This window comes from Hippoglossus hippoglossus, chromosome 17 (genome assembly GCF_009819705.1).
Source record: "Hippoglossus hippoglossus isolate fHipHip1 chromosome 17, fHipHip1.pri, whole genome shotgun sequence".
Taxonomy (NCBI): Eukaryota; Metazoa; Chordata; class Actinopteri; order Pleuronectiformes; family Pleuronectidae; genus Hippoglossus; species Hippoglossus hippoglossus.
The window spans coordinates 23,414,830-23,437,093 of NC_047167.1; the positions used below are offsets into that span (position 1 = coordinate 23,414,830).

Genomic DNA, 22,264 nt, shown 5'->3' on the forward strand with positions numbered 1-22,264 from the left:
TGTGTGGTGGGCTCAGAGCTGCTCCTGGTGCGTGGTGGGCTCAGAGCTGCTCCTGGTGCGTGCTGGGCTCAGAGCTGCTCCTGGTGTGTGGTGGGCTCAGAGCTGCTCCTGGTGTGTGGTGGGCTCAGAGCTGCTCCTGGTGCGTGGTGGGCTCAGAGCTGCTCCTGGTGTGTGGTGGGCTCAGAGCTGCTCCTGGTGCGTGGTGGGGTCAGAGCTGCTCCTGGTGTGTGGTGGGCTCAGAGCTGCTCCTGGTGTGTGGTGGGGTCAGAGCTGCTCCTGGTGTGTGCTGGGCTCAGAGCTGCTCCTGGTGTGTGGTGGGGTCAGAGCTGCTCCTGGTGTGTGGTGGGCTCAGAGCTGCTCCTGGTGTGTGGTGGGCTCAGAGCTGCTCATGGTGTGTGATGGGCTCAGAGCTGCTCCTGGTGTGTGCTGGGCTCAGAGCTGCTCCTGGTGTGTGGTGGGGTCAGAGCTGCTCCTGGTGTGTGCTGGGCTCAGAGCTGCTCCTGGTGTGTGGTGGGGTCAGAGCTGCTCCTGGTGTGTGGTGGGCTCAGAGCTGCTCCTGGTGCGTGGTGGGCTCAGAGCTGCTCCTGGTGCGTGGTGGGCTCAGAGCTGCTCCTGGTGTGTGCTGGGCTCAGAGCTGCTCCTGGTGTGTGGTGGGGTCAGAGCTGCTCCTGGTGTGTGCTGGGCTCAGAGCTGCTCCTGGTGTGTGGTGGGCTCAGAGCTGCTCCTGGTGTGTGCTGGGCTCAGAGCTGCTCCTGGTGTGTGGTGGGGTCAGAGCTGCTCCTGGTGTGTGGTGGGGTCAGAGCTGCTCCTGGTGTGTGCTGGGCTCAGAGCTGCTCCTGGTGTGTGGTGGGCTCAGAGCTGCTCCTGGTGTGTGGTGGGGTCAGAGCTGCTCCTGGTGTGTGCTGGGCTCAGAGCTGCTCCTGGTGTGTGGTGGGGTCAGAGCTGCTCCTGGTGTGTGGTGGGGTCAGAGCTGCTCCTGGTGCGTGGTGGGCTCAGAGCTGCTCCTGGTGCGTGCTGGGCTCAGAGCTGCAGTGCTATTGATTGACACCAGAGATAGAGCTGAAAGACAAAGGGAAGAAATACTCAGCTTTAAAACGATCCCCCGGTGGTTTGAGCAGCAAAATGGAGCCTCCGTCTCCTCATAATGTTCATAAATATATAAGTATCATATATAGCTCATATATGAACATGTATATTTGTGGACCTGAAGTATAAATTACTCCACTGGAGACTTCTCTGAGTATTTAATGATTGAGTCAAACTTTTCACACGTGAAACAACAGTGTCCATGTGATTATGAACATATTTTTAGGGCGTGATGATATGGAAGTAGTTCACGTCTCCGTGTGTCGTTGAACACTTCCTGTTCCCTTCAGTGGCACCGAGAACCTGTTCTGGAGTTTCTATTGTTCTCTTTGTGTGTGTGACACACGACAGGAGAGGGGAAACGTTCGAATCCCTCTGAGAACACAGACGGACACATGACAAACAGTGGTGGTGACTCGGTGCTTCATGCTAATGGACTCGTGTTCATTCGTTTTTTGACTCCATGTTAAAACCAGTTGCTTCTCCATATGTGGTCACTTCTGGTTTCAAAAAAACAAGATGGCGCCGGACAAGATGTCAAACTGCGGCTTCAAAACGGCTCAAACCAACGGGTGACGTCGGGATCACGATACACGGCACATGAAGCTCTGCACAGCGTGTGTGTGCGTGTGTGTGTGTGTGTGTGCGTGTGCGTGTGCGTGTGTGTGTGTGTGTGTGTGTGTGTGGATTATTGGCAGGAGCTTGTGATGGAGTGGAAGATGGAGCCGGCTGTCACTACAGTTTGAGGCGAGTCCCTTTGAAAAGACGAACACATCCGCCCTGCGTCGTCTCCGGGTCCATTTTGGTTGGTGGTTTGTGATGTGCACTTTGTTGCAGCTTATCTTACATGTGCACTTCTGCTCAAAATGGCTGCCGCGTGGACTGATCAGAGCAGGAAGCTGTCAGGCCCTCAGTGAAGAGCCGTCACGCAACATGAAGACATCAGATATCAACAGAAAATCAAGTGTAATAGTGAGATTTCTCCTGTTTACTCGTGTATGATGCTGCACAGCCAGGCTGCAGAAAAAGATTTGGACTGAAACAAATCATAGACGCTCAATATGGCGTCCTGAAGAGACGCCCAGGCTATAATTAGAAAGCACGTTTGGTTCGGACGAACCGAGGAGAAACCGGCCTTCACATTAAACTGTTTTCATGGAGATGGATGAGTTTAGGTTCTGTGCCCACGTGCCGCAGCCTCTAGTTTCCCTCCTCGTGTCCTTGTCGCTGCGACCCAACACCAGGACGCGGCGGTTAGATGAAGCGTGCGCTCCGTTTGCTTCCTGATGGCGCCATTAAAGACCTACTGAACTATGCCGTTTGCCACATGACTTGTTTTAAGCCAGAAAACCAGGAAATAAAAGTCGTTTTTTTTTATGACGAAGCTTCACTAAAGGCTTAACTGCATGTTTTTTTATTGTAACCATGACGACTGAAGCTCTCCCATGCTCAGTGGTTTTCCGTAGAATAAATAAACTGGTGTAAATGGTCTACAGCTCTGTGTTAATAGCTGTTAAACTCTTCAGCTTGTGTTTGGTTCCCCTCCGACAACAGGAGACAACATTAATAAACTGGTATTAAAAATAAATGGCATTGGCAGGTTCCCCCGGTGTGTTGGCTACACTCTGCCGCTCTGCTAATTGAGAGGAATCAGAGTGTCTTTGACAGACTGAGTGGACCGCAGTGCTTCGCATGATTCAGTCGACGCAGGGGCAGGTTGCCAGACCCAAAGCATTCGCAGGGCTGGCAGCATCCAGAGCTCGGAGGAGGAGAAGTCAGCGAGCGGCTCAGGGCTTCAGTTATCACCGTCTGCATAGTTGGTTCAATAGGCGGTGAAATGTGATGTGGCTGATGAGCTGATGATTTCTGCTCATGGGTCACGGTGAGGTCAGCGGGGAGTTCTTCATTGTTGACATTTATTTGGTTTCTCGTGACAAGAAGATTCTTTAAAAGCTGCACAGAGAAATGTTTTGTTTTAAGAACGTCGTGGTTGTGTTTGAGTAGAAAACATCACCGGACTCTGCATGATTTAACGAGTGTCAAATGTTTTCATGCTCAGGAAACATCACTTTCCTCAGACTGTCCGTCGCTGCAGCAACATTTGTAGTTTGTTCCATCTTTATTTTCGAGATGCTCGCCTCCGATGGATAATGAAGTTTACTACAAACAACCTAAACACAGCAATAAATGATTATCAAACAAAAGTCACAATAATCACAGCTTTTTTCAGGAGGAAACATTCGGCCTCATGTGGACTCGCTGCACTTTCTATTCCCACAGCGCCACCGTTTCCTCAGAGGACCCAAGTCCTCCGACGACTCTGCTGCTATTTTTAGAGAAATGATCTGGGAACATGCACGGAAGTTTAATTTTCATGAAGTGGTAAATAAATGCTTAAGTGCTTTTTTATGGGCTGTTCTGCCGCTCTGACAGTTCGGAGGCTGCTCATTAAAACCTTTATTTCCCTCATTTTTCCTCCGTAAAAGAGAAGAAGCGTCTTCGTTTGTGCAGATAACTGAAGGATGTGAGTTTCTTCACCTCGTTTATTTAAAGTGAAACTCGTCCACTCGAATCAGAGTTCATCGAGTTCACGACGGGCTTCATGGAAACCTGTTGGCCCGTGTCCAGGATGGACGAGATGACGAAGGCTCGACAGCCTCTTCATCTTCATCTTCTTCAAACGTTTGTGTCGAGGTTGTTTAAAAGACAATTGAGAATCACTGTCTAACTTCATTGTTTCCAATTGTTCGGCAATAAAACGTGTCATTTAAAAGCTCTGGAACCTCCTCGTCTTTCCAGGTTGACGTCTTCGTCTCCTACGTGTACGGCTCCTCGTCTTCATCCTGAGATATGTGTGTTCTTCCAGTTTCACGTCCGTCACGTGTTACAAACCTCAGCAACATTTTCCTGCTGTATTCTCACATGGTCTCACTCTGACATATTAGTGGCAGGATAAGTTGTAGAAAAGAGCGACTGACTCGTACGTTTGATTTCTGTCGTACAGCCCCATTTCAGGGAACTGTCCGGACTTCAGTTCATGTCTATAGAGGAGAAATATTTCCTCTTGTTGCAGGTTTTCACCTTTATATTCTTCGTCTGTTCACTTCTCTGAAGTCACGTCACACTGGATCACAAGCTACTGGTCTTAATACAGATTTCTCTGCAGGCTTTTCTCTAAAAAACACAAGAATTTAAAGTGATCTTCTCACATTTTGAGGTTCAGCTGCTGATCGTTCGTCTGCAACGATGGAAATAATGTGTGGGAACATTTTTTAAGATAATGGGTTGTTGAATATAAAACTGAAGGACTCTTCAAAAGGGGAAACTTTTATTGCCAGAGCGCTGCCACTTCGACCTCGACTGGTGGTTTCTGTTTTGCTGCTAATAGACAAAACTGTCCTTGATTTGAAAGTGCACCGGCCTGTTGAGGAGAAGGTGGTGCAGGTTTGTGACATCACCAGGGGACAGCGACTGTTTTAAACCACTGCCGAGACAAAGAGGAAATAAGGTTTATTAACCAGCTGCTGAATAATGAGCGCTCCGACTTGTTCACCCTGTAAAGTGGAAGTTGAATGTCACAGTATCACAAGTTCAGTTCTGGATGTTTGATGCTTAAGAGGCAGATGCAGATTTGAAAGTTTCCTGTTGCTGTTATTCTGTTTTTTCGGAACCAGTCGAGTAAGAAGCAGAGTTTCTGTTCAACATTTCAACTTCTGTCAATTACTATCTGTGTTTATTGCTTCATCTCGTCCATCAGGCTCTTCCCCAATCCGATAGTTGACGTGTTTGTCGGCGTCCTCTGCGTGTTGCGCTCCTCTTTTCTCTGGAATTAGACCGGCTTGGTTTTAGAAACATGTGGTAAAGGTTTGTTTGTTTGGACATCTCTAATCTCTGATGGTCATCACATTTTGCTGGAATGGTGGTTTCCAGGCTACGTATTCATTTGCTTTGTCAGAGTGAAGCAACAACGAAATAAATACTGTTGTTTCATATCAGTTGTGAAAGTGTTTTTTATAATTTAGTCAGGTGACAGTCGTGGAGTTTGTGGTGTGAGAGCAGTCGGAGTTCAGGTGACAGGTTATTTAGTGACCTTCGTTTGGGACTGACAACTTACTTGACACCGCCTGCCCCCCACCGATGCAGTAAACACCACCCATCTGGCACCGAAGGCGGTTGAAAACAAACGCCAGACAAGGTCTGACCCCGGTGGAAGGAGGAGAAGACACTTCCCCACATGTGGCGTCGTTATATTCATATTCAGTTTCTCCAGAAGAATCCAGTCTGTGTTCGCTGGATTAAAACGAGTCACCTACTGCTCCACACACACAGCATGAGGAATGAAACTCCTCATGCATGTGTCCCCCCCCCCAGCGGACAGAAAATAGAAATACTCAGAAATAACTTTTACTTTAATTAAAAGTTTAGTTAAGGACCTGTTTCACTGCACTGTCTCTTTAAATGCAGCGTTTTAGTTGAGTTTACATTTTGCGACGCGGGGCCCCTTCTTGTTTTCTTTAAGGAAACCTTGAGGCTGATGGATGGCTGAGTGTGTGTGTGTGTGTGTGTGTGTGTGTGTGTGTGTGTGTGTGTGTGTGTGTGTGTGTGTGTGTGTGTTAGCAGTGAGCGGAGGTGCAGGTCAGAGTTCACATATTTCTCAGAAACACTGTCCCCGTCTCTCATTAATAAACATTGTGTCTGTTTATCTCTACACACATGAGCCAAAATGCCTTGTGTGTGTGTGCGTGTGTGTTTGTGTGTGCGTGTGTGTGTGTGTTTGTGTGTGCGCGTGTGTGTGTGTGTGTGTGTGTGTGTGTGTGTGTGTGTGTGTGTGTGTGTGTGTGTGTGTGTGTGTGTGTGTCACTACATGCGTCAGCGCTGCCTCTGTGGCCTTCTGCAGAAACACACTGTCACGCTGATGACTGTAAACTGCTCGCTGTGTTTCATGGTCACTTCCTCAGATTAAGAACAGGCACATTGAAGTTCCATCCTTGAAAGTATTTGATGTGCAGCGTAGTTTGCCCCATGTCCACTTGGCTAACATGGAGGAGACAGGGTGTGTCACCTATCCTGCAGCCACCAGGAGGCGATCAAGCTGCTTTGGCTTCACTTTTGACAGCTGTCATGTCGTCCATCTTTATTTACATGTGACATCCACATTACTTCGCTCGTTTGAAAAAGCATCATCTAGTTAATCCTGGTGTTCAAACTAAACGGAGAAGTTTAGAAATGCTGTCGGTCCCAATTTAGTTTGAAAACTGTGGGGCTGGACTTTAGTGTGGTCAGGTTGTGCATGTGCGTGTTACTGAAGCGTCAAATTTCCATAATTGCGTGTAGATTGGTTCTTTGAGAACAGAGAACCTTTCTTCAAACAGCAGCAGGTCAAAGTGGATCAGGTTCACAGGGAAACTTTGAATCTGCTGCAGGCAGTTCATAATTATCGTCGTCAGTTTGCTGATCTTAGCTTTTCAGAGGCAGATCTCTGCTGAGCAGCGTTTCAACAGTGTGGTTCTCAAACGCTCCAGAGACGAGGCTCCGTCAGGTAGAATAATGTTCACGCTCATTCATGCACGCACATGGGTCACGCATCATGAAGCTTTGAGGTGGTCGTCAGCTGTTGGGTTTCACTTCATCACTAATGGCTTCATCTTTAAACTACTGCTGCTCCACTGCTGAGCTGAGGAATCAGAGATGGAAGAGAATCACGTCCTCACGGCTCATATTTTAGTTAAATGATGTGATTATTTGATCTTTGAAACAATCTAGACAGGAGGGGGCGCTCTAACAGTTCCTCACGTGAAACTAGAGATGTTGTGATACTGATACCAGTATCATTACCTCAAATACTGCACATAGTGACGAGTACGTTTATCTACGTGTACCAGTCCTGCTCCACGTGTGTGTTTGTGATGTTGTGTTGATACTTCAGAATGAGTCGTCCTCAAACAATACTTTCAAAAATAAAAGCTCTGAAATTCAGCTCAGGAAGTGACTCTATGGACGTTGCTGATCAGCCCCCACGATATCTGTGAATACACATGAAACGTGTGTAACCGATAAGATGGTTCATGAGATATGCGTTCCAGACACAGTGAGAAGTGTGAAACATTAGCAGTGATTCATTAAACGTTAATCAGCCGGTGAATCAATGAGCTTTAATACGTCAGTGCTGCTGTTACTGAACGAATGAATCCAGCCGGTTGGAAGATATCTCCCCTGATAAAAGCAGCAGAGTGAGAGTGATTGGTCGATTAAAGAAACAATCAGGTGCTTTGTTGTGTTATTTGTGGAATTTAAAGTAAATTCACGGATTATTTCTCAAATCCAATAAAATATTCTTCTAATCAACACTGAAGGATGTGGCAGATAAAGAGGAAGTGGCCTGTTCCATACAAACACTGAACTTCTGCTTCATGTGGACAAGTTACACATTTACCTGTGTCACACACACACACACACACACACACACACACACACACACACACACACACACATACACACACACACACACACACACACACACACACACACACACACACACTAGATTGTGAAGTTGATATGAACAGAAAAGGGCAGATTTGCGGATGTCTCGTCTCGTCGTGTTCTCAGTTCTGCAGATCCCAGATCAGAAGTTGAATGAAACCCACACGAAGTCTTTCTTTTATGCTTATTTAAGTTTGAATCTGTCCCCGCGCGCTCTCTACACCTGCAGTGCAGTTATGACTCGGCTTCAGTGGATTTTCTTTCTCTTAATAAACTTCACCATTTCCCCATCGGCTCGTTCCGTTTAACGAGTCGGGGGAAGTTTTGTTCCGTGCTGCTCATGCACGCTGAATTCAGACGGGCTTCACATTATCAAAGTCGGCCTTCGTGTTCTACTTCTCAGTTGGAGAGTTAGATTTTGCTGTAAACTCCGTGTCCAGCGAGGAGCGAACCAGAACAGCCTCTCCTCGCTGGCCCTGCTCAGGTGGATCTATCCTGTCAGTGTTATCCACTCAGACGAAATACAAACTCACTCCTGAACTCTCCAAAGACGGAGACCGAACGTTGAACCGTGTTCTTCAGGCTGAATATAGATCCCATACCAGCAGCTTCAAAGCCGCAGCCTCTCTGTCGCTGCCACATCCATCAGGGACGCGTCGAGGGTTTAAAGTTCAGTGCCGGGTCGATTTGCTGTATTCATGCAATTCACAAAGAACTGGAGAGTCGATGCGTCATCGTGCATATTTCTGAAGACGTATTGAGGACGTTTGTCACCTCTGAAGGAAAATCATTAAAGTCTCATTGATGTTTGAAAAAGCCACAGACGAGTCAAATCAATGTGCAACGCGTAACAACCCCCCCCCCCCCCCCCCCCTGCAAACATGTTTACACTGTGCATTGGTTTGTATGGATGTACATGAGTCGAGTTAGCATCAACTGGAGAGTCATGTACATTAAGCTTGATGCTGCTGCATTTCCAAATCAGCCCCGTTCAGTCGCTCTGTCTGGATAAAGTGACGCAAGCATCTGCACAATATGAACAGGGGGTAAAACTTCACACTTCACAGTTTGATCAAACGCAGCAGGACGATTAGAAGTTGTTGTTTTGCGACGCCGGAGGTCGTGTAGCTTAGCGCCGAAGTCAACGCCAGTCAGTCGACATCTAGAATCCACAGAGGCGATTTAGGCCTGCAGGACAAGTCGAAACTGATACATCAGCCAATTAAACTGCAAGGCAGCGTGTTGATTGGTCAGAGGACGTCATTACGGGGTACATGATGAAACGTTACGGTGCCGCTCGTCTTCAGCTCAGTCACATCCAACTTCACAACACGTTTCCACAGCGATTAGGCCTCATTAAGTTAGCGCCATGTCCCTGAGGAGCCGCTGGGCGAGTCGGTTCATGCCCCGACACACACAGCTGCTCCCTGGGGTTCAAGCTCGGCTCCTGTGGCTGATGGAGTTCCTGATATCGTGAAGATCCGCCTGAGGCGAATCCAGATGAGTCTCCAGGTCCAGTTAGAAGCCAGCGAAGAACCAGTATGGACACGTTACTCCAGTGGAAGATCAGACAGAGCTCCTCGGAGCTGATCACGCCGCAGGTTTGAGACCATGTTGATACCAAACAGGCCACAGGGGCCACTGGTCCTGAGTCTGAAAACACATCTGAGTCCAATCAGTCACATTCCCAGCGGCCGGATCTTTGCAAGTAACCCAGAGGAAGTGGGCAGGTGCTGCCGTGACCTTTAACACGCTTATGCTGATAGCTGCTAAATGCTAATTAGTCTTTAGCTCATCGTTGGTCCTCTGGGTTCGATTCTATGCCAACAAGCTACAAAACTGATGAACGAGCTAAAGGAGGCGATGATTAACATCAACTGACAGCCACGTTCACGGCACTGAGCACAAGCTGAACAAATCTAAGGACAAGCAGAGCTGTTTGAGGGAAAATCTTACAAAACCTGAAATCAATAAGTCCTGCTCTCAAACGGACAGATGACGCTCTTTAACGAAGAGAAGAAGGACAATAACAAATCGTAGTTTTTTACTTTCCCTCCATCCAGACGAAATGCGGCGGCCATTAAAGCTTTCAGGGCAGTTTTGTATTCAGAACTAAAGGAACAGGTCTGAAAGCGTCTCGCTGGCTTTCCCCCCCGTCGACGGCGTCCTCGGACTCGTAAGCAGCAGCTGAACACACAGCGGCTCTGTGGTCGACCGGGCGGATCAATAACCATTTCCATCCCACCAGTTTTCTCAAGCTCCGTCAATTTGGGGATTGATCCTGTAAACGCCAATGAATGTGTGTGTGTGTGTGTGTGTGTGTGTGTGTGTGTGTGTGTGTGTGTGTGTGTGTGTGTGTGTGTGTGTGTGTGTGTGTGTGTGTGTGTGTGTGTGTGTGTGTGTGTGTGTGTGTGTGTGTGTGTGTGTGTGTGAGTGAGTGCACCATGACTTTGTGTAGATCAATCCCTGTTTCAGTATAAATAATAAAAAGTAATGCTGATAGATAAATATAACTACAAATAGTTATTATTTTATTTGTGGTGAAAACAGCGACATGTTGGTGCCTCGCAGATATTTGTCGCCCAGTTTAAAACCGGAACAATCCCGGACTGGGTGGTCCAGATGGGAAATGTAGTTTTTAATTTGCTGCTTGATTCTCCCGTTGATCCCGAGTCACGCGATGATGAAATTAGCGTCACGCAGTCGGAAGCAAGAGCCGCAGCTTTCTCTCCGTGGCGTGAGTTTTAAATCGCAGCTTTTTGGTTTTAGGCTAAAATGTAGAATACGTGATGGAGAAAAAATACTTTTGCATCATCTGTGGCCCTGATGTCACAATTCAGAGCAGCGCTGTGAGAATCTCCCCCCCCCCCCCCCAGACCTCAGCCATGGACTTCAGAATCTGTCATTCAGCCCCCTCCCATCCCCCAGCATCCTTTGCTCCACCTTTTTTCTCTAGAGCTGGTGTGGACGTGTGTGTGTGTGTGTGTGTGTGTGTGTGTGTGTGTGTGTGTGTGTGTGTGTGTGTGTGTGTGTGTGTGTGTGTGTGTGTGTGTGTGTGTGTGTGTGTGTGTGTGTGTGTGTGGAGTGGGCCAGATTTTCTGCTCCAGTTTTCCTGCCTGTCCACTCAGCTCCCTGCACTCGCCGGCTGCAGGAGAAACAGACTCGTCTTAAATCATCCAGCTGGAAGTGCAGGGTTGTGAATTACAGCCGTAGCGTTGCATTCATGTTATGAGTGCTGGCGCCAGATACTTCGCCGCAGCTACTGAACCACGTCCCTGTGTTCCCTCACACACCGCTGCCCCGGGCCGGTGCGGCCGGCGAGTTTTAACGTTTCTTTATGCAGCAGATTGACGACACAGACAGTTTTTACGAGGGGTTTGGGTTTCGGTGCTGTGACTCTGCTGCTTCCTCACGTCTCGAGCGTACGTCTACATTACGGAGCTCACTTTTTAAAAAATCAGGTTCAAACTAATTTCACCTGACACACACGTCGCCTTCCCGTGCACGTTGCTCCTCGGGGTGTAAAGCTCACAGGTGACCTGCAGGTTTGTTGGCTAGCTGTTGCCCCCTGTCTCCAGTCTTTGTGCTAAGCTAGGCTAACCATGCATCCTGAGATTTGACGAAACAGAGATTTATATGAATCTTCACGGTGTCATTTAACATTTGTAAAAACATGAATTCAGTGAATCTGACGTAGAACACAGGACAATAGGAGGTCGGAGCGAGGACTTTGTACGTTACCTAATTCATACCTAATTATTTGGACAGTTTTGAACGAGCGCTGCTGTGACACAGATGTGCAGGATTATAACATTCTGTTAATCTGTGTTAACTTTAGAGCAGATTACACACGGGGGAATAGCTCTGTTTGTTGCACTTATACTCACAAGTGTGTCTTTGTATGTGTACTGACGTATTTTCTTCTGGTTTTTGTGTAGTTTTTATTATAAATATTAAAACTGGCAGAAATCAAATATTTTTGTGATGACAATATTCTCACGCAAACTGGAACATTTACTTTTGCTATTTTTTGTTGGTAGGTTTATATAAAAAAACAAACAAGAACACATCCACGTACGTGAAGCCGTCGTGTTGTGACTCTGACAGCTGCTGTGTCATGGAGGTCAGCCCAAGAACCGAGTGACTGAGCACTGATTCGGTGCAAATCTCCTCCAACCAAGCTGAAACAGAGCCGCGTGCAGCAGCTGCTTGTCGCGCTGCGGCGGCAGATCCGTCCTCCATCAGGCGGATGAGGCAGAGCTGTCTTTAAAACGCAGTTCAGTGGGACACAGGAGGGGAAACTGCAGCTTGTGTCCCCAGGCTGGAGTGAGGACGAGGAGCACACCGTCAGTCACTCTGTGAAAACCTCGAAGATCCATTTCGTCAGTTTTATGGGAAAAAAACAACCTTAGTCACCGTCAGCGTATTCAGAGTTTAGTCGACAGACACAGGCTCCACCCATACGACCGAAAATGGTGTTTTTCCACACGAGCGTTTCAGTTTTAATCCTCGTCCACAGGAACACGGCTGAAAACTCATATCGGTTTCAGAATCGCCGCAGATTGTTTGAGTAACATCTGGTCTCCTCCACATTTTAACAGCTGCATCTTTGTAAAATACAGAATTGAACTCAATCAATCAAATCTTCTGGAAGGAGGTCACGTGACAGGAGCCTGACGAATCAGAGAAGGCTGTGTCATGACAGAAAACAACCGAATCAGCAAGAGGTTGTGAGCGTCGACGTCGTCGTTTTCCAAACATCTCAGCTTCTTCTCGTTCAGACTGAAACGCAGCCCCAGAGTTTTCAGACTTCTCTGTTTTAGCGCCTCTTTAGCAGAGAAATGTTGTCGTGTGGATGTGGCCACAGTCGTGCTCTTGAAAGCCACTTTCTCATGATCTGGGGATGGAAATGACGAGAAGAACATAATAATGTTCCATATCAATAGAAAGAGAAGCTGTTGCTGAGTGCAACAATTTACTGCATGCAAATTGCAGGAATAAAAATAGTCTGTCTTTGCGAGACACCAAATAAAAATCTTCCTCATCCATGTTCTTGATTTCAAACCAGAACGTTGTTAGTGCTCCAGCAGTTTCCCCCGCTCTCTGCTGTCAAGTCGATTTCCCCGCGGAGCGACGGTGTCCGAGCCGCGTGGAGTCGGGACGGTGACAGCTTCAACCTTTACCATGTCATCTTGGATGGCAGGGACACAGAACCGGCCAGGCTCGGCTGGCCACTGCTCCGAGGCCGGGGATTTACCGAGACGCCGGGACCTCCTGGAGACGTCCATCTGCCCGAGCAGAGGGACGGGAGAGAGGGATTACAATGTGACCCACAAAAATGTGCTCCGAGGAAACGGAGATCAAATATTTACAAAGAGAACGAGGCATCTGTGCAGAGAGGACCTTATTGTGATATTTCACACACGAAACCAATCAATTCACAGACTGAGCTGAAAAATCAGAAGAGGAGCGAGGCTTCATTTTACCCATAGATGTTTAATGCAGCGTTTCCTACATTTGAATGGAAAGAAAACAATTCATTAGTAAAAGCAATTTAAACCCTGCGTTAATTAGCAGAACATTAGCCCCAGAGAGTAGAAATACTAATTCTGTTGCTATGCAGCTTTGAGCAGAATTAAAGGCTGACGATATTACCTCCACAGAAAGTTCTTGTGAGCAAATCTTTCTTCCCTTCGTCGGTGTGGTGCTGGGCCGGTTGTGGACACTGGGTTTAGTCTTGTTGGATGAAAACAGACGTCTGACTGAGCAGAATCAGTAAAGTTATGGGCTGGAAAACAAAACCATGAGCTGATCGAGACTTAAACAGCACTAAGGACAAACGACTGAAGAGAGGAGCTGGAGCATTTCTGTTAACGACCAAGATGGCCTCCGCTCATGCAGAGAGGTCTGTTGAATTTGCTCCTGTGCACATTATGTTTCTCTCAAAGGAGAACAAACAAGTGCAGCTAAAGTTTCCACTGCTCAGCGCTACGTGGGCGGATCCAGGACTTTTTTCTCTGGATTGTGATGAAAGATGTTTGATATTTATGAGAGATTTGGTGCAGACAGGAATAAAAATACTGGATCTAGTGGATTTAAACGTGGTTTCATAAGGAGACAGTCGGTCCTCGTGAAGCTTTAGCTCGACTGTCCTCTGTGAGTTTATTTCTTTGATTGATCGTTTCACCCTTTGGCATTTAAAAAATGTTTGATGCAGCTCTACCCACATAGAAAAATCTGCAAACATAAGGGCTTCAGCATCGTGTTATCATTAAGGAAGAAGAGGTTCCAGCTGAGAGAGAAGATGGTGAAGGTGCATCCACAGGAAAACTATCTCAGGAGGGGAAGTCTAATTTAGAAAATATAAGCGGCTGCAGAGGAGGGAGGAAGCGTTTTGGATTGAAATTACACACTCAGGACAGGAAACAGTGCAGGTGAAGCAGACGAGAGCAGAGACTCAGAAAGGCTGGAGTGACGATGGAGGGGTTATCGCACAGAGAAGTGGGGGGCGAGCGGTAGACTGGGGAAAGAGCAGTGGCGCCGGCGCCTTGACGGATGACGTGACGGAGAGTGAGCGTAAAAAACAAAGAATCAGAGGAGAATTCAAAAGAAAAGGATGAAAGAAACAGCAAAAGTTAAAGGTGTTTGGTAAAAGGGCATTTTGTGAGATGATTATCGATTCTAGAAGATTAGCTCAACAGTTTCCAGTGTGATGGAGAGTCGGTGGTTAACAGAAGCAGCAGCTGCACCCAGTGGAGCAGCAGCCGTGTAAGTGTCCGTCTAAAGTCACGTAGCTGCACATCAATGATGATGCCGCTGAAATGAAGTGATGCTGGAAGTCCACAGACGTCCCTTGTGCCCCCTGGCTGCAGTTTGCAGGTTAAATTAAGTCTTTTGTGAGACCCAGAGCATTTTCTCCAGGTTGTCTCGGCCCTGCCCCGGCTCTTCAGACACTAAAACCACACGCCCAGCAGCGACGGCGTGCCTTAGCTTGAAAAGCAGCCATTGTCTGCACAGATGATTGTGAGTCATTGTACTGGCAGCACAAGCCGGCAGTCAAATGATGTGATGCAGCAGAGGGACGTCCATTGTGGCTGGTGTAAAGCTGCGGCAGGAGCGGCGGCCCTGGCAGATACCGACTGTTGGACGCTCTGGGGAGTTCTGCATGAATAGTGGAGTAATTCACTCGGCCGCGACGAGGTGATTAGCATTTTGAGTGGATTCACCGCCGGCTCTGTCCCATTCACAGGGCACAGGAATCTGAGTGTCCAGCCGAGTGTCTCAGTGGCTGGGTCTGTTCAGGAGGAGAAGGTCGGGTGTGCGTTCAGAGCAGGTTTGTAGGTTTCAGAGGAGACTGCAGGTGTCGTGAAAATCACACACCACTTTCAGAATTTACATTTTACACCATCTTCCTTCTTTTAGACATCAGTATTAGTATTTGCCATTTAAGAGTATTTGTACTCCGAGATGTTCACGATACTAAATACCCATTCTCTAACTGGTTTTGTGTCGGTTTTCCTTGAGACTCATTCAAGTTCATTACGGCTCATTATTGGGGGGAAATGAAAACGACTCCAAACAATTGATAAAACATGTTCAACGTTTTCTCACCAAATTCAGGATTTAACTGTTTCTGCTCTGATGTCAGCTGCAGATAAAACAATACAACATTTCAAAGTAATGGAAAAGGAAAAGGATAAAAGAAGCATCGGCAAAAAACTGAAGGAGGAGAAACGCATCGAGGCCACAGCTGAAACTGGGAGGTCCGACTGTGTGGACGGTAAAAATGTTACGGATCGTAGGGCGAGCAACAGGATATCTATATTTACCCACAACGTGTTAATTCCTTTAACTCAACATATTCCACACACACTCACAACTTTCTGACTAAACGTTAAAATGAGTTCAGTGAAGAGTTGTGAAGCTGTAAAATAAACTTGTGTTGAAGTGTGAACTGAGATTGTTGCTTTATCCGGGAACAGTTTTTCCTTTCGTGGCACTTTTTGAAATTGAGATGGCAGAATTCAAAACACACAAACAATACACTGCCAATGGTTTTTGGCAGAATTAGGCATCAGACTTCGATTTACAAACAACAAATTGTTCCGTTCTCGAGTTTGCTCCTAATAGGCCTGATTTGTTGGGTTATTGAAGTCCTGTCCCCCATTGAGCCGACAGATGGTGATGGTGGAAAAAAGAGCTTCGTCTGAAGGAGAGCCAGCAGAGTGTGTGTGTGTGTGTGTGTGTGTGTGTGTGTGTGTGTGTGTGTGTGTGTGTGTGTGTGTGTGTGTGTGTGTGTGTGTGTGTGTGTGTGTGTTGTTTGTTTGCTGTCTACCTGCTCATTGTCTAAATCACTTTTCATAATTCTTTCTTGGAGCCAAGAAAATACAAAGATCTAATTCACAGAAATCAATTCTTTGCTGATGATTCACTGTTTTACATGATTTAACATGATCTGAAAGCATTTCTTGTTTGTGTGATAAAGAACCAGTGTGTATGATCCTGGAGAATCTATCGGCAGAAATCGAATAAAATCTTTTTCATTCGTGTAAAATCAGCTTAAATGAAGAATCTTGTTTTTTTCCTTCCGTTAAATATGAGCTTCATAAATTTTAAAATCACTTTTCACTCACTGTTTCCTGTCCTCGTGCTCATCTGTCAGAATAACATGATGAATAACATGATGAATAACATGATGAATAACATGATGAATAACATGATGAATAACATGATGAATATCTCTGAGGTTCAGGTTGAGAGCTTTCATCAAAAAGCCAACATGATGTTTCTCTATATACAAAAGAACAAGAGACGCTTCACATGTGCTCATTATTTTCCAACAACACTGACTGTTCTTTCCTCTTCGCTTTCAGAAGCCAGAGATCCAAAATGGGAGGTAAGCTCAGCAAAAAGAAGAAGGGGTACAACGTAAATGACGACAAGGCCAAAGACAAAGATGCCAAAGCCGAGGGGGCTTCTGCCGAGGAGAGTGAAGCTCCGAAAGACAACAAAGATGAGGCCCCGGCTGCCACCGACGCTAAGGAAGTAGCGAACGACACAGCGGCCAAGGAGGCGCCGGCAGCAGACACCGCAGCGGCCAAAGACGAGGAAAAGAACGCAGCTCCCGCCGCAAAGGAGCCCGAGAAACCTGCCGCCAACGCTGAGCCCAAAACAGAGGCGCCGAAGAGCGCAGAGCCCGCCAAGGCCGAGGAGAAACCAGCCGCCCCCGCCCCGGCCAAAGAATCGGCCCCTGCCCCCAAGGAGCCTGAGGCCAAGGCCGCGGCTCCAGCCCCGGTGGCCGGGAGCAAAGATGAGGCCGACGCCAAAAAGACTGAGGCCCCAGCGGCACCAGCAGCCAAAGCCGAGACGGCCCCCGCGGCCTCCCCTGACCCCAAGCCCACAGAGGCGGCGGCGGCGCCGGCTCCCGCACCGGCAAAGGAGGCCGCTGCTGCACCTAGTTCAACACCAGCCGCCGAACCTCCGGCCAAGGAGGCGAACGCCACAGAGGCACCAAGCAAGGATCAAACCGTAGCAGTTCAAGATTAATGGACAGCTTCTTTTCGGAAATGAAAAAATAAAGTACCTAACTCAACGACGATGAAGAATAAAAAAAAGTGAAGAAGAAATTAACTAGCCCGCCCGTATTCTGATAACAACAATAATGATAATAATTGTAATGATGACGATTTGTTGAACGAGGAGGACCGGAGCAAACACCTGGAGAAGTTTTCCACCGCTGCAGATGATTATTGCTATTATTATTGTTATGTTTTATTCTATTTTTTTCTGCTGTAGTATTTGAACTTTGATACGAGTCTGTGTCGGCTTCACCATTCCACATCCATCACGCCCCCCCACCAGCCCAGAGGCTGAGCCTGACCCCCGTCTGGGCGGCTCACACGTGTCCTGCTGCTCTGTGGACGTCAGAATATCTAAATTTGGGGAAATTGATCTTGTGTAAGAAGGAGTTGGTGGAGGTGAGTTTAAGAAATCTCTTCTCCAGCTGGACGTCCAGTGAATCCGTCCACTCCTCCTCCTCCTCCTCCTCTTCCTCCTCAGAGTGTCGTGTTCTCGGCCTGGTATCTCTAAAGCTGTGGTTGTGTCTCCCCCCCCCCCGTTGGTATCGTTTGGTTGTGTTGATTCTCATTTTTCTCTCCCACTTTCTTTTCCCGACGACTGAACTTCAGGAGTTGACGTTTGTCGTGAGGACGGAGAACGTCTGGGCTTTCTAAGACATTTTGGAGGTTGCTGAGGAGCTTTGCAGAGAAAAACACATTCTTAGACATAAAAAACAGTCATAGGAATTTTTCTGATAAGATTCTAGATTTTGTACTGAAACCCTTAGGTATATTGTAAGTGAACTAAGTGGTTTTTTAACATTTGTAATATGCTAATAAAACCTGCAAGGCTTCGCTGAAGAGATGTCTACGATGTTCTTAGAAAGACGGAAATCTCTGATCCTGCATCTGAAGACAAACTCTTATCAGATAAGATTAGTTTTTCCAAAGGACGTATCCTCCGGGCAGGTGACGTTCAGGAGCGTCAACATCCTGTCGGTAGAAAACAGACTCGACTCTTAAACTCTTTCCTGTGACTGTGCAGTTTCACGGCAGAAACCAAATCCTTTTTTAAATCAGTCCTACATTCTGCTGCAGGATTAGCGGCAGGATAAACTCAAATCCAAACAAATTAATAAAATTTGAGAATGAAATAATTGAGATTTTCTATTTTAAGGATTAGTTAACTCCTGCAGCCCTTCTCACTTTAGGTTTCCTCACCTTGAAATTCTCTTACCCGGGTAATTAAAGCCAGAAACTTTAACTAGAATGTCACTCAAACCTCCGCCAAGGCCCAACTGTCTCTGAAATTCAATTAAGCTGCATCAAATCACACTCTCAGTGTTAGTCCCATAAATTCGCCGTCATTATGGGATGGAAGAGCCTTGCACATGAAAGGCAGCCTCTGATTTCCATGCCTCATTCATTTTCTTAACTTTCCTGGAATATATATATCACATATACAGTCAGTGCATGTATGCAGCAGTGGAAGGTGAAAAAGGAAGAAAGGAAGGAAAGAGGGAAGGAAGGAAAGAAGGAAGGAAGGCAGGAAGGACTCGAGCAGCAAAAAGATATTCATGCTTTTCTATGATGTGAAAAAATTAAAAAGGACAGGAGGAGGAACGACAGACTGAAAGAACGAGGAAAGAGAGAACGAGGAGAAAGGAAGGAAAGAAGAAAGGAAAAGACGTCAGGAGAAACATCGGTGATATTTCATTATCGACAATCTGTAAATTACAAATTAAACCAACTGACAGAAAATAAATAAAAAACATTGGCTTACGGTGCCAGAAACCAATATTTGAATAAACGTACTTTTCCTGCTTTCCACTGATGCGTACATGCATGTGGGTGTATGTGTATTCATATATATTTACTCATCTCAGCCATCAAACTTTTCCGTTCCGTCCAGTGACACGCAGCGTGTTCCTCGCCACACTTGTCAAACCGTAGCAGAAACACCCACTCGAGGAGCGCTGTGCGTCGCCGGGCTCATTTTCTCTTCTTCTCTTGACTCGGTGAATTGCATGTCCGTGGTTGGGTGAACCTGTAGTCCTGTCTTTTTGGTCAAGTGGAAAAAAATAATAATAAAAATAATAAAAAAAGGAATTCTCAGTCTCCATCCATGGCAACTACGGTCGATATCTTCATCCCATGTCTCACCGCCGCTATCGCCACACCACACGTCCATCCAACTAACAAAAAGATGATATGGAAATTGATGCATTCAAAATTATATGTACTTGTATAAATGGTGCAACAGTAATAAAATATAAGAAATTGACTGAAACTTCAGGAGGAGTCAGTTTTTTTTCATGCACCTCAGACGATGAGGAAATATTATTTAACCTCAGGGTCAAAGGTCACGGATTCCCTGGGAATCGAAGGAGATTCTACCATTTGAACATGAAGACACAGAAACATCTGTCTCTCTCCTTCACTCTCTCCTTCACACTCTCTCCTTCACTCTCTCTACTTCACTCTCTCTCCTTCACTCTCTCTCCTTCACACACACTCCTTCACACTCTCTCTCTCCTTCACACACTCTCCTTCACTCTCTCTCCTTCACACTCTCTCCTTCACACACTCTCTCCTTCACACTCTCATTCACTCTCTCTCCTTCACTCTCTCTCCTTCACACTCTCTCCTTCACACACTCTCTCCTTCACACTCTCATTCACTCTCTCTCCTTCACACACTCTCCTTCACACTCTCTCTCTCCTTCACTCTCTCTCCTTCACTCTCTCTCCTTCACACTCTCTCCTTCACACTCTCTCATTCACTCTCTCTCCTTCACACTCTCTCCTTCACTCTCTCTCCTTCACACACTCTCCTTCACTCTCTCTCCTTCACACTCTCTCCTTCACACACACTCTCTCCTTCACACTCTCTCCTTCACTCTCTCTCCTTCACACACTCTCCTTCACTCTCTCTCCTTCACACTCTCTCCTTCACACACACTCTCTCCTTCACACTCTCTCCTTCACACTCTCTCCTTCACACACACTCTCTCCTTCACACTCTCTCCTTCACTCTCTCTCCTTCACACTCTCTCCTTCACACACACTCTCTCCTTCACACTCTCTCCTTCACACTCTCTCCTTCACACACTCTCCTTCACACACTCTCCTTCACTCTCTCTACTTCACACACACTCCTTCACTCTCTCTCCTTCACTCTCTCTCCTTCACACACACTCCTTCACTCTCTCTCCTTCACTCTCTCTCCTTCACACTCTCTCCTTCACTCTCTCTCCTTCACACACACTCTCCTTCACACTCTCTCCTTCACACACTCTCCTTCACTCTCTCTACTTCACACACACTCCTTCACTCTCTCTCCTTCACTCTCTCTACTTCACACACACTCCTTCACTCTCTCTCCTTCACTCTCTCTCCTTCACACTCTCTCCTTCACACACACACTCTCCTTCACACACTCTCCTTCACACACTCTCCTTCACTCTCTCTACTTCACACACTCTCCTTCACACACACTCCTTCACTCTCTCTCCTTCACTCTCTCTCCTTCACTCTCTCTCCTTCACTCTCTCTCCTTCACACACACACTCTCCTTCACACACTCTCCTTCACACACACTCCTTCACTCTCTCTCCTTCACTCTCTCTCCTTCACACTCTCTCCTTCACACACACACTCTCCTTCACACACTCTCCTTCACACACACTCCTTCACTCTCTCTCCTTCACTCTCTCTACTTCACACACACTCCTTCACTCTCTCTCCTTCACTCTCTCTCCTTCACACACACTCTCTCCTTCACACTCTCTCCTTCACACTCTCTCATTCACTCTCTCTCCTTCACACACACTCTCCTTCACACTCTCTCCTTCACTCTCTCTCCTTCACACTCTCTCCTTCACACTCTCTCCTTCACACTCTCTCCTTCACACTCTCTCCTTCACATACACTCTCTCCTTCACACTCTCTCCTTCACACTCTCTCATTCACTCTCTCTCCTTCACACACACTCTCCTTCACACTCTCTCCTTCACTCTCTCTCCTTCACACTCTCTCCTTCACACTCTCTCCTTCACACTCTCTCCTTCACACTCTCTCCTTCACACACACTCTCTCCTTCACACTCTCTCCTTCACACTCTCTCATTCACTCTCTCTCCTTCACACACACACTCCTTCACTCTCTCTCCTTCACTCTCTCTCCTTCACACTCTCTCCTTCACACACACTCTCTCCTTCACACTCTCTCCTTCACACTCTCTCATTCACTCTCTCTCCTTCACACACACTCTCCTTCACACTCTCTCCTTCACTCTCTCTCCTTCACACACACTCTCCTTCACACACTCTCCTTCACACACTCTCCTTCACTCTCTCTACTTCACACACACTCCTTCACTCTCTCTCCTTCACTCTCTCTACTTCACACACTCTCCTTCACTCTCTCTACTTCACACACACTCCTTCACTCTCTCTCCTTCACTCTCTCTACTTCACACACACTCCTTCACTCTCTCTCCTTCACACTCTCTCCTTCACACACACTCTCTCCTTCACACTCTCTCCTTCACACTCTCTCATTCACTCTCTCTCCTTCACACACACTCTCCTTCACACACTCTCCTTCACTCTCTCTACTTCACTCTCTCTCCTTCACTCTCTCTCCTTCACACACTCTCCTTCACTCTCTCTCCTTCACACTCTCTCCTTCACACACACTCTCTCCTTCACACTCTCTCATTCACTCTCTCTCCTTCACACACACTCTCCTTCACACTCTCTCCTTCACTCCCTCTCCTTCACACTCTCTCCTTCACTCTCTCTCCTTCACACACACTCTCCTTCACACTCTCTCCTTCACTCTCTCTCCTTCACACACACTCTCCTTCACACTCTCTCCTTCACTCTCTCTCCTTCACACACACTCTCCTTCACACTCTCTCCTTCACTCTCTCTCCTTCACACACACTCTCCTTCACACTCTCTCCTTCACTCTCTCTACTTCACACACACTCCTTCACACTCTCTCTCTCCTTCACACACTCTCCTTCACTCTCTCTCCTTCACACTCTCTCCTTCACACACACTCTCTCCTTCACACACACACTCCTTCACTCTCTCTCCTTCACACTCTCTCCTTCACACTCTCTCCTTCACTCTC

The 22,264-nt window shown here is 47.0% G+C and overlaps 1 protein-coding gene across 2 annotated transcripts in view; it reads left to right on the forward strand.

Annotated features, from left to right (window-relative positions):
- basp1 (brain abundant, membrane attached signal protein 1) overlaps nucleotides 1-18,725 on the forward strand; it is a 28,321-nt gene extending 9,596 nt beyond the window's left edge. The window contains exons 2-3 of one of the 2 annotated variants that reach the window (XR_004616806.1): nucleotides 16,440-18,615; nucleotides 18,649-18,687. Coding sequence is in view for 1 of the 2 variants with exons in the window: in XM_034614271.1 (XP_034470162.1) it covers nucleotides 16,456-17,112 (657 nt within the window). In the remaining variant the exon portion in view is untranslated. Of the gene's footprint in view, nucleotides 1-16,439 lie in introns of both variants that reach the window. The other variant, XM_034614271.1, reaches the window with a different exon arrangement.
- Nucleotides 18,726-22,264: the final 3,539 nt, after the last annotated feature.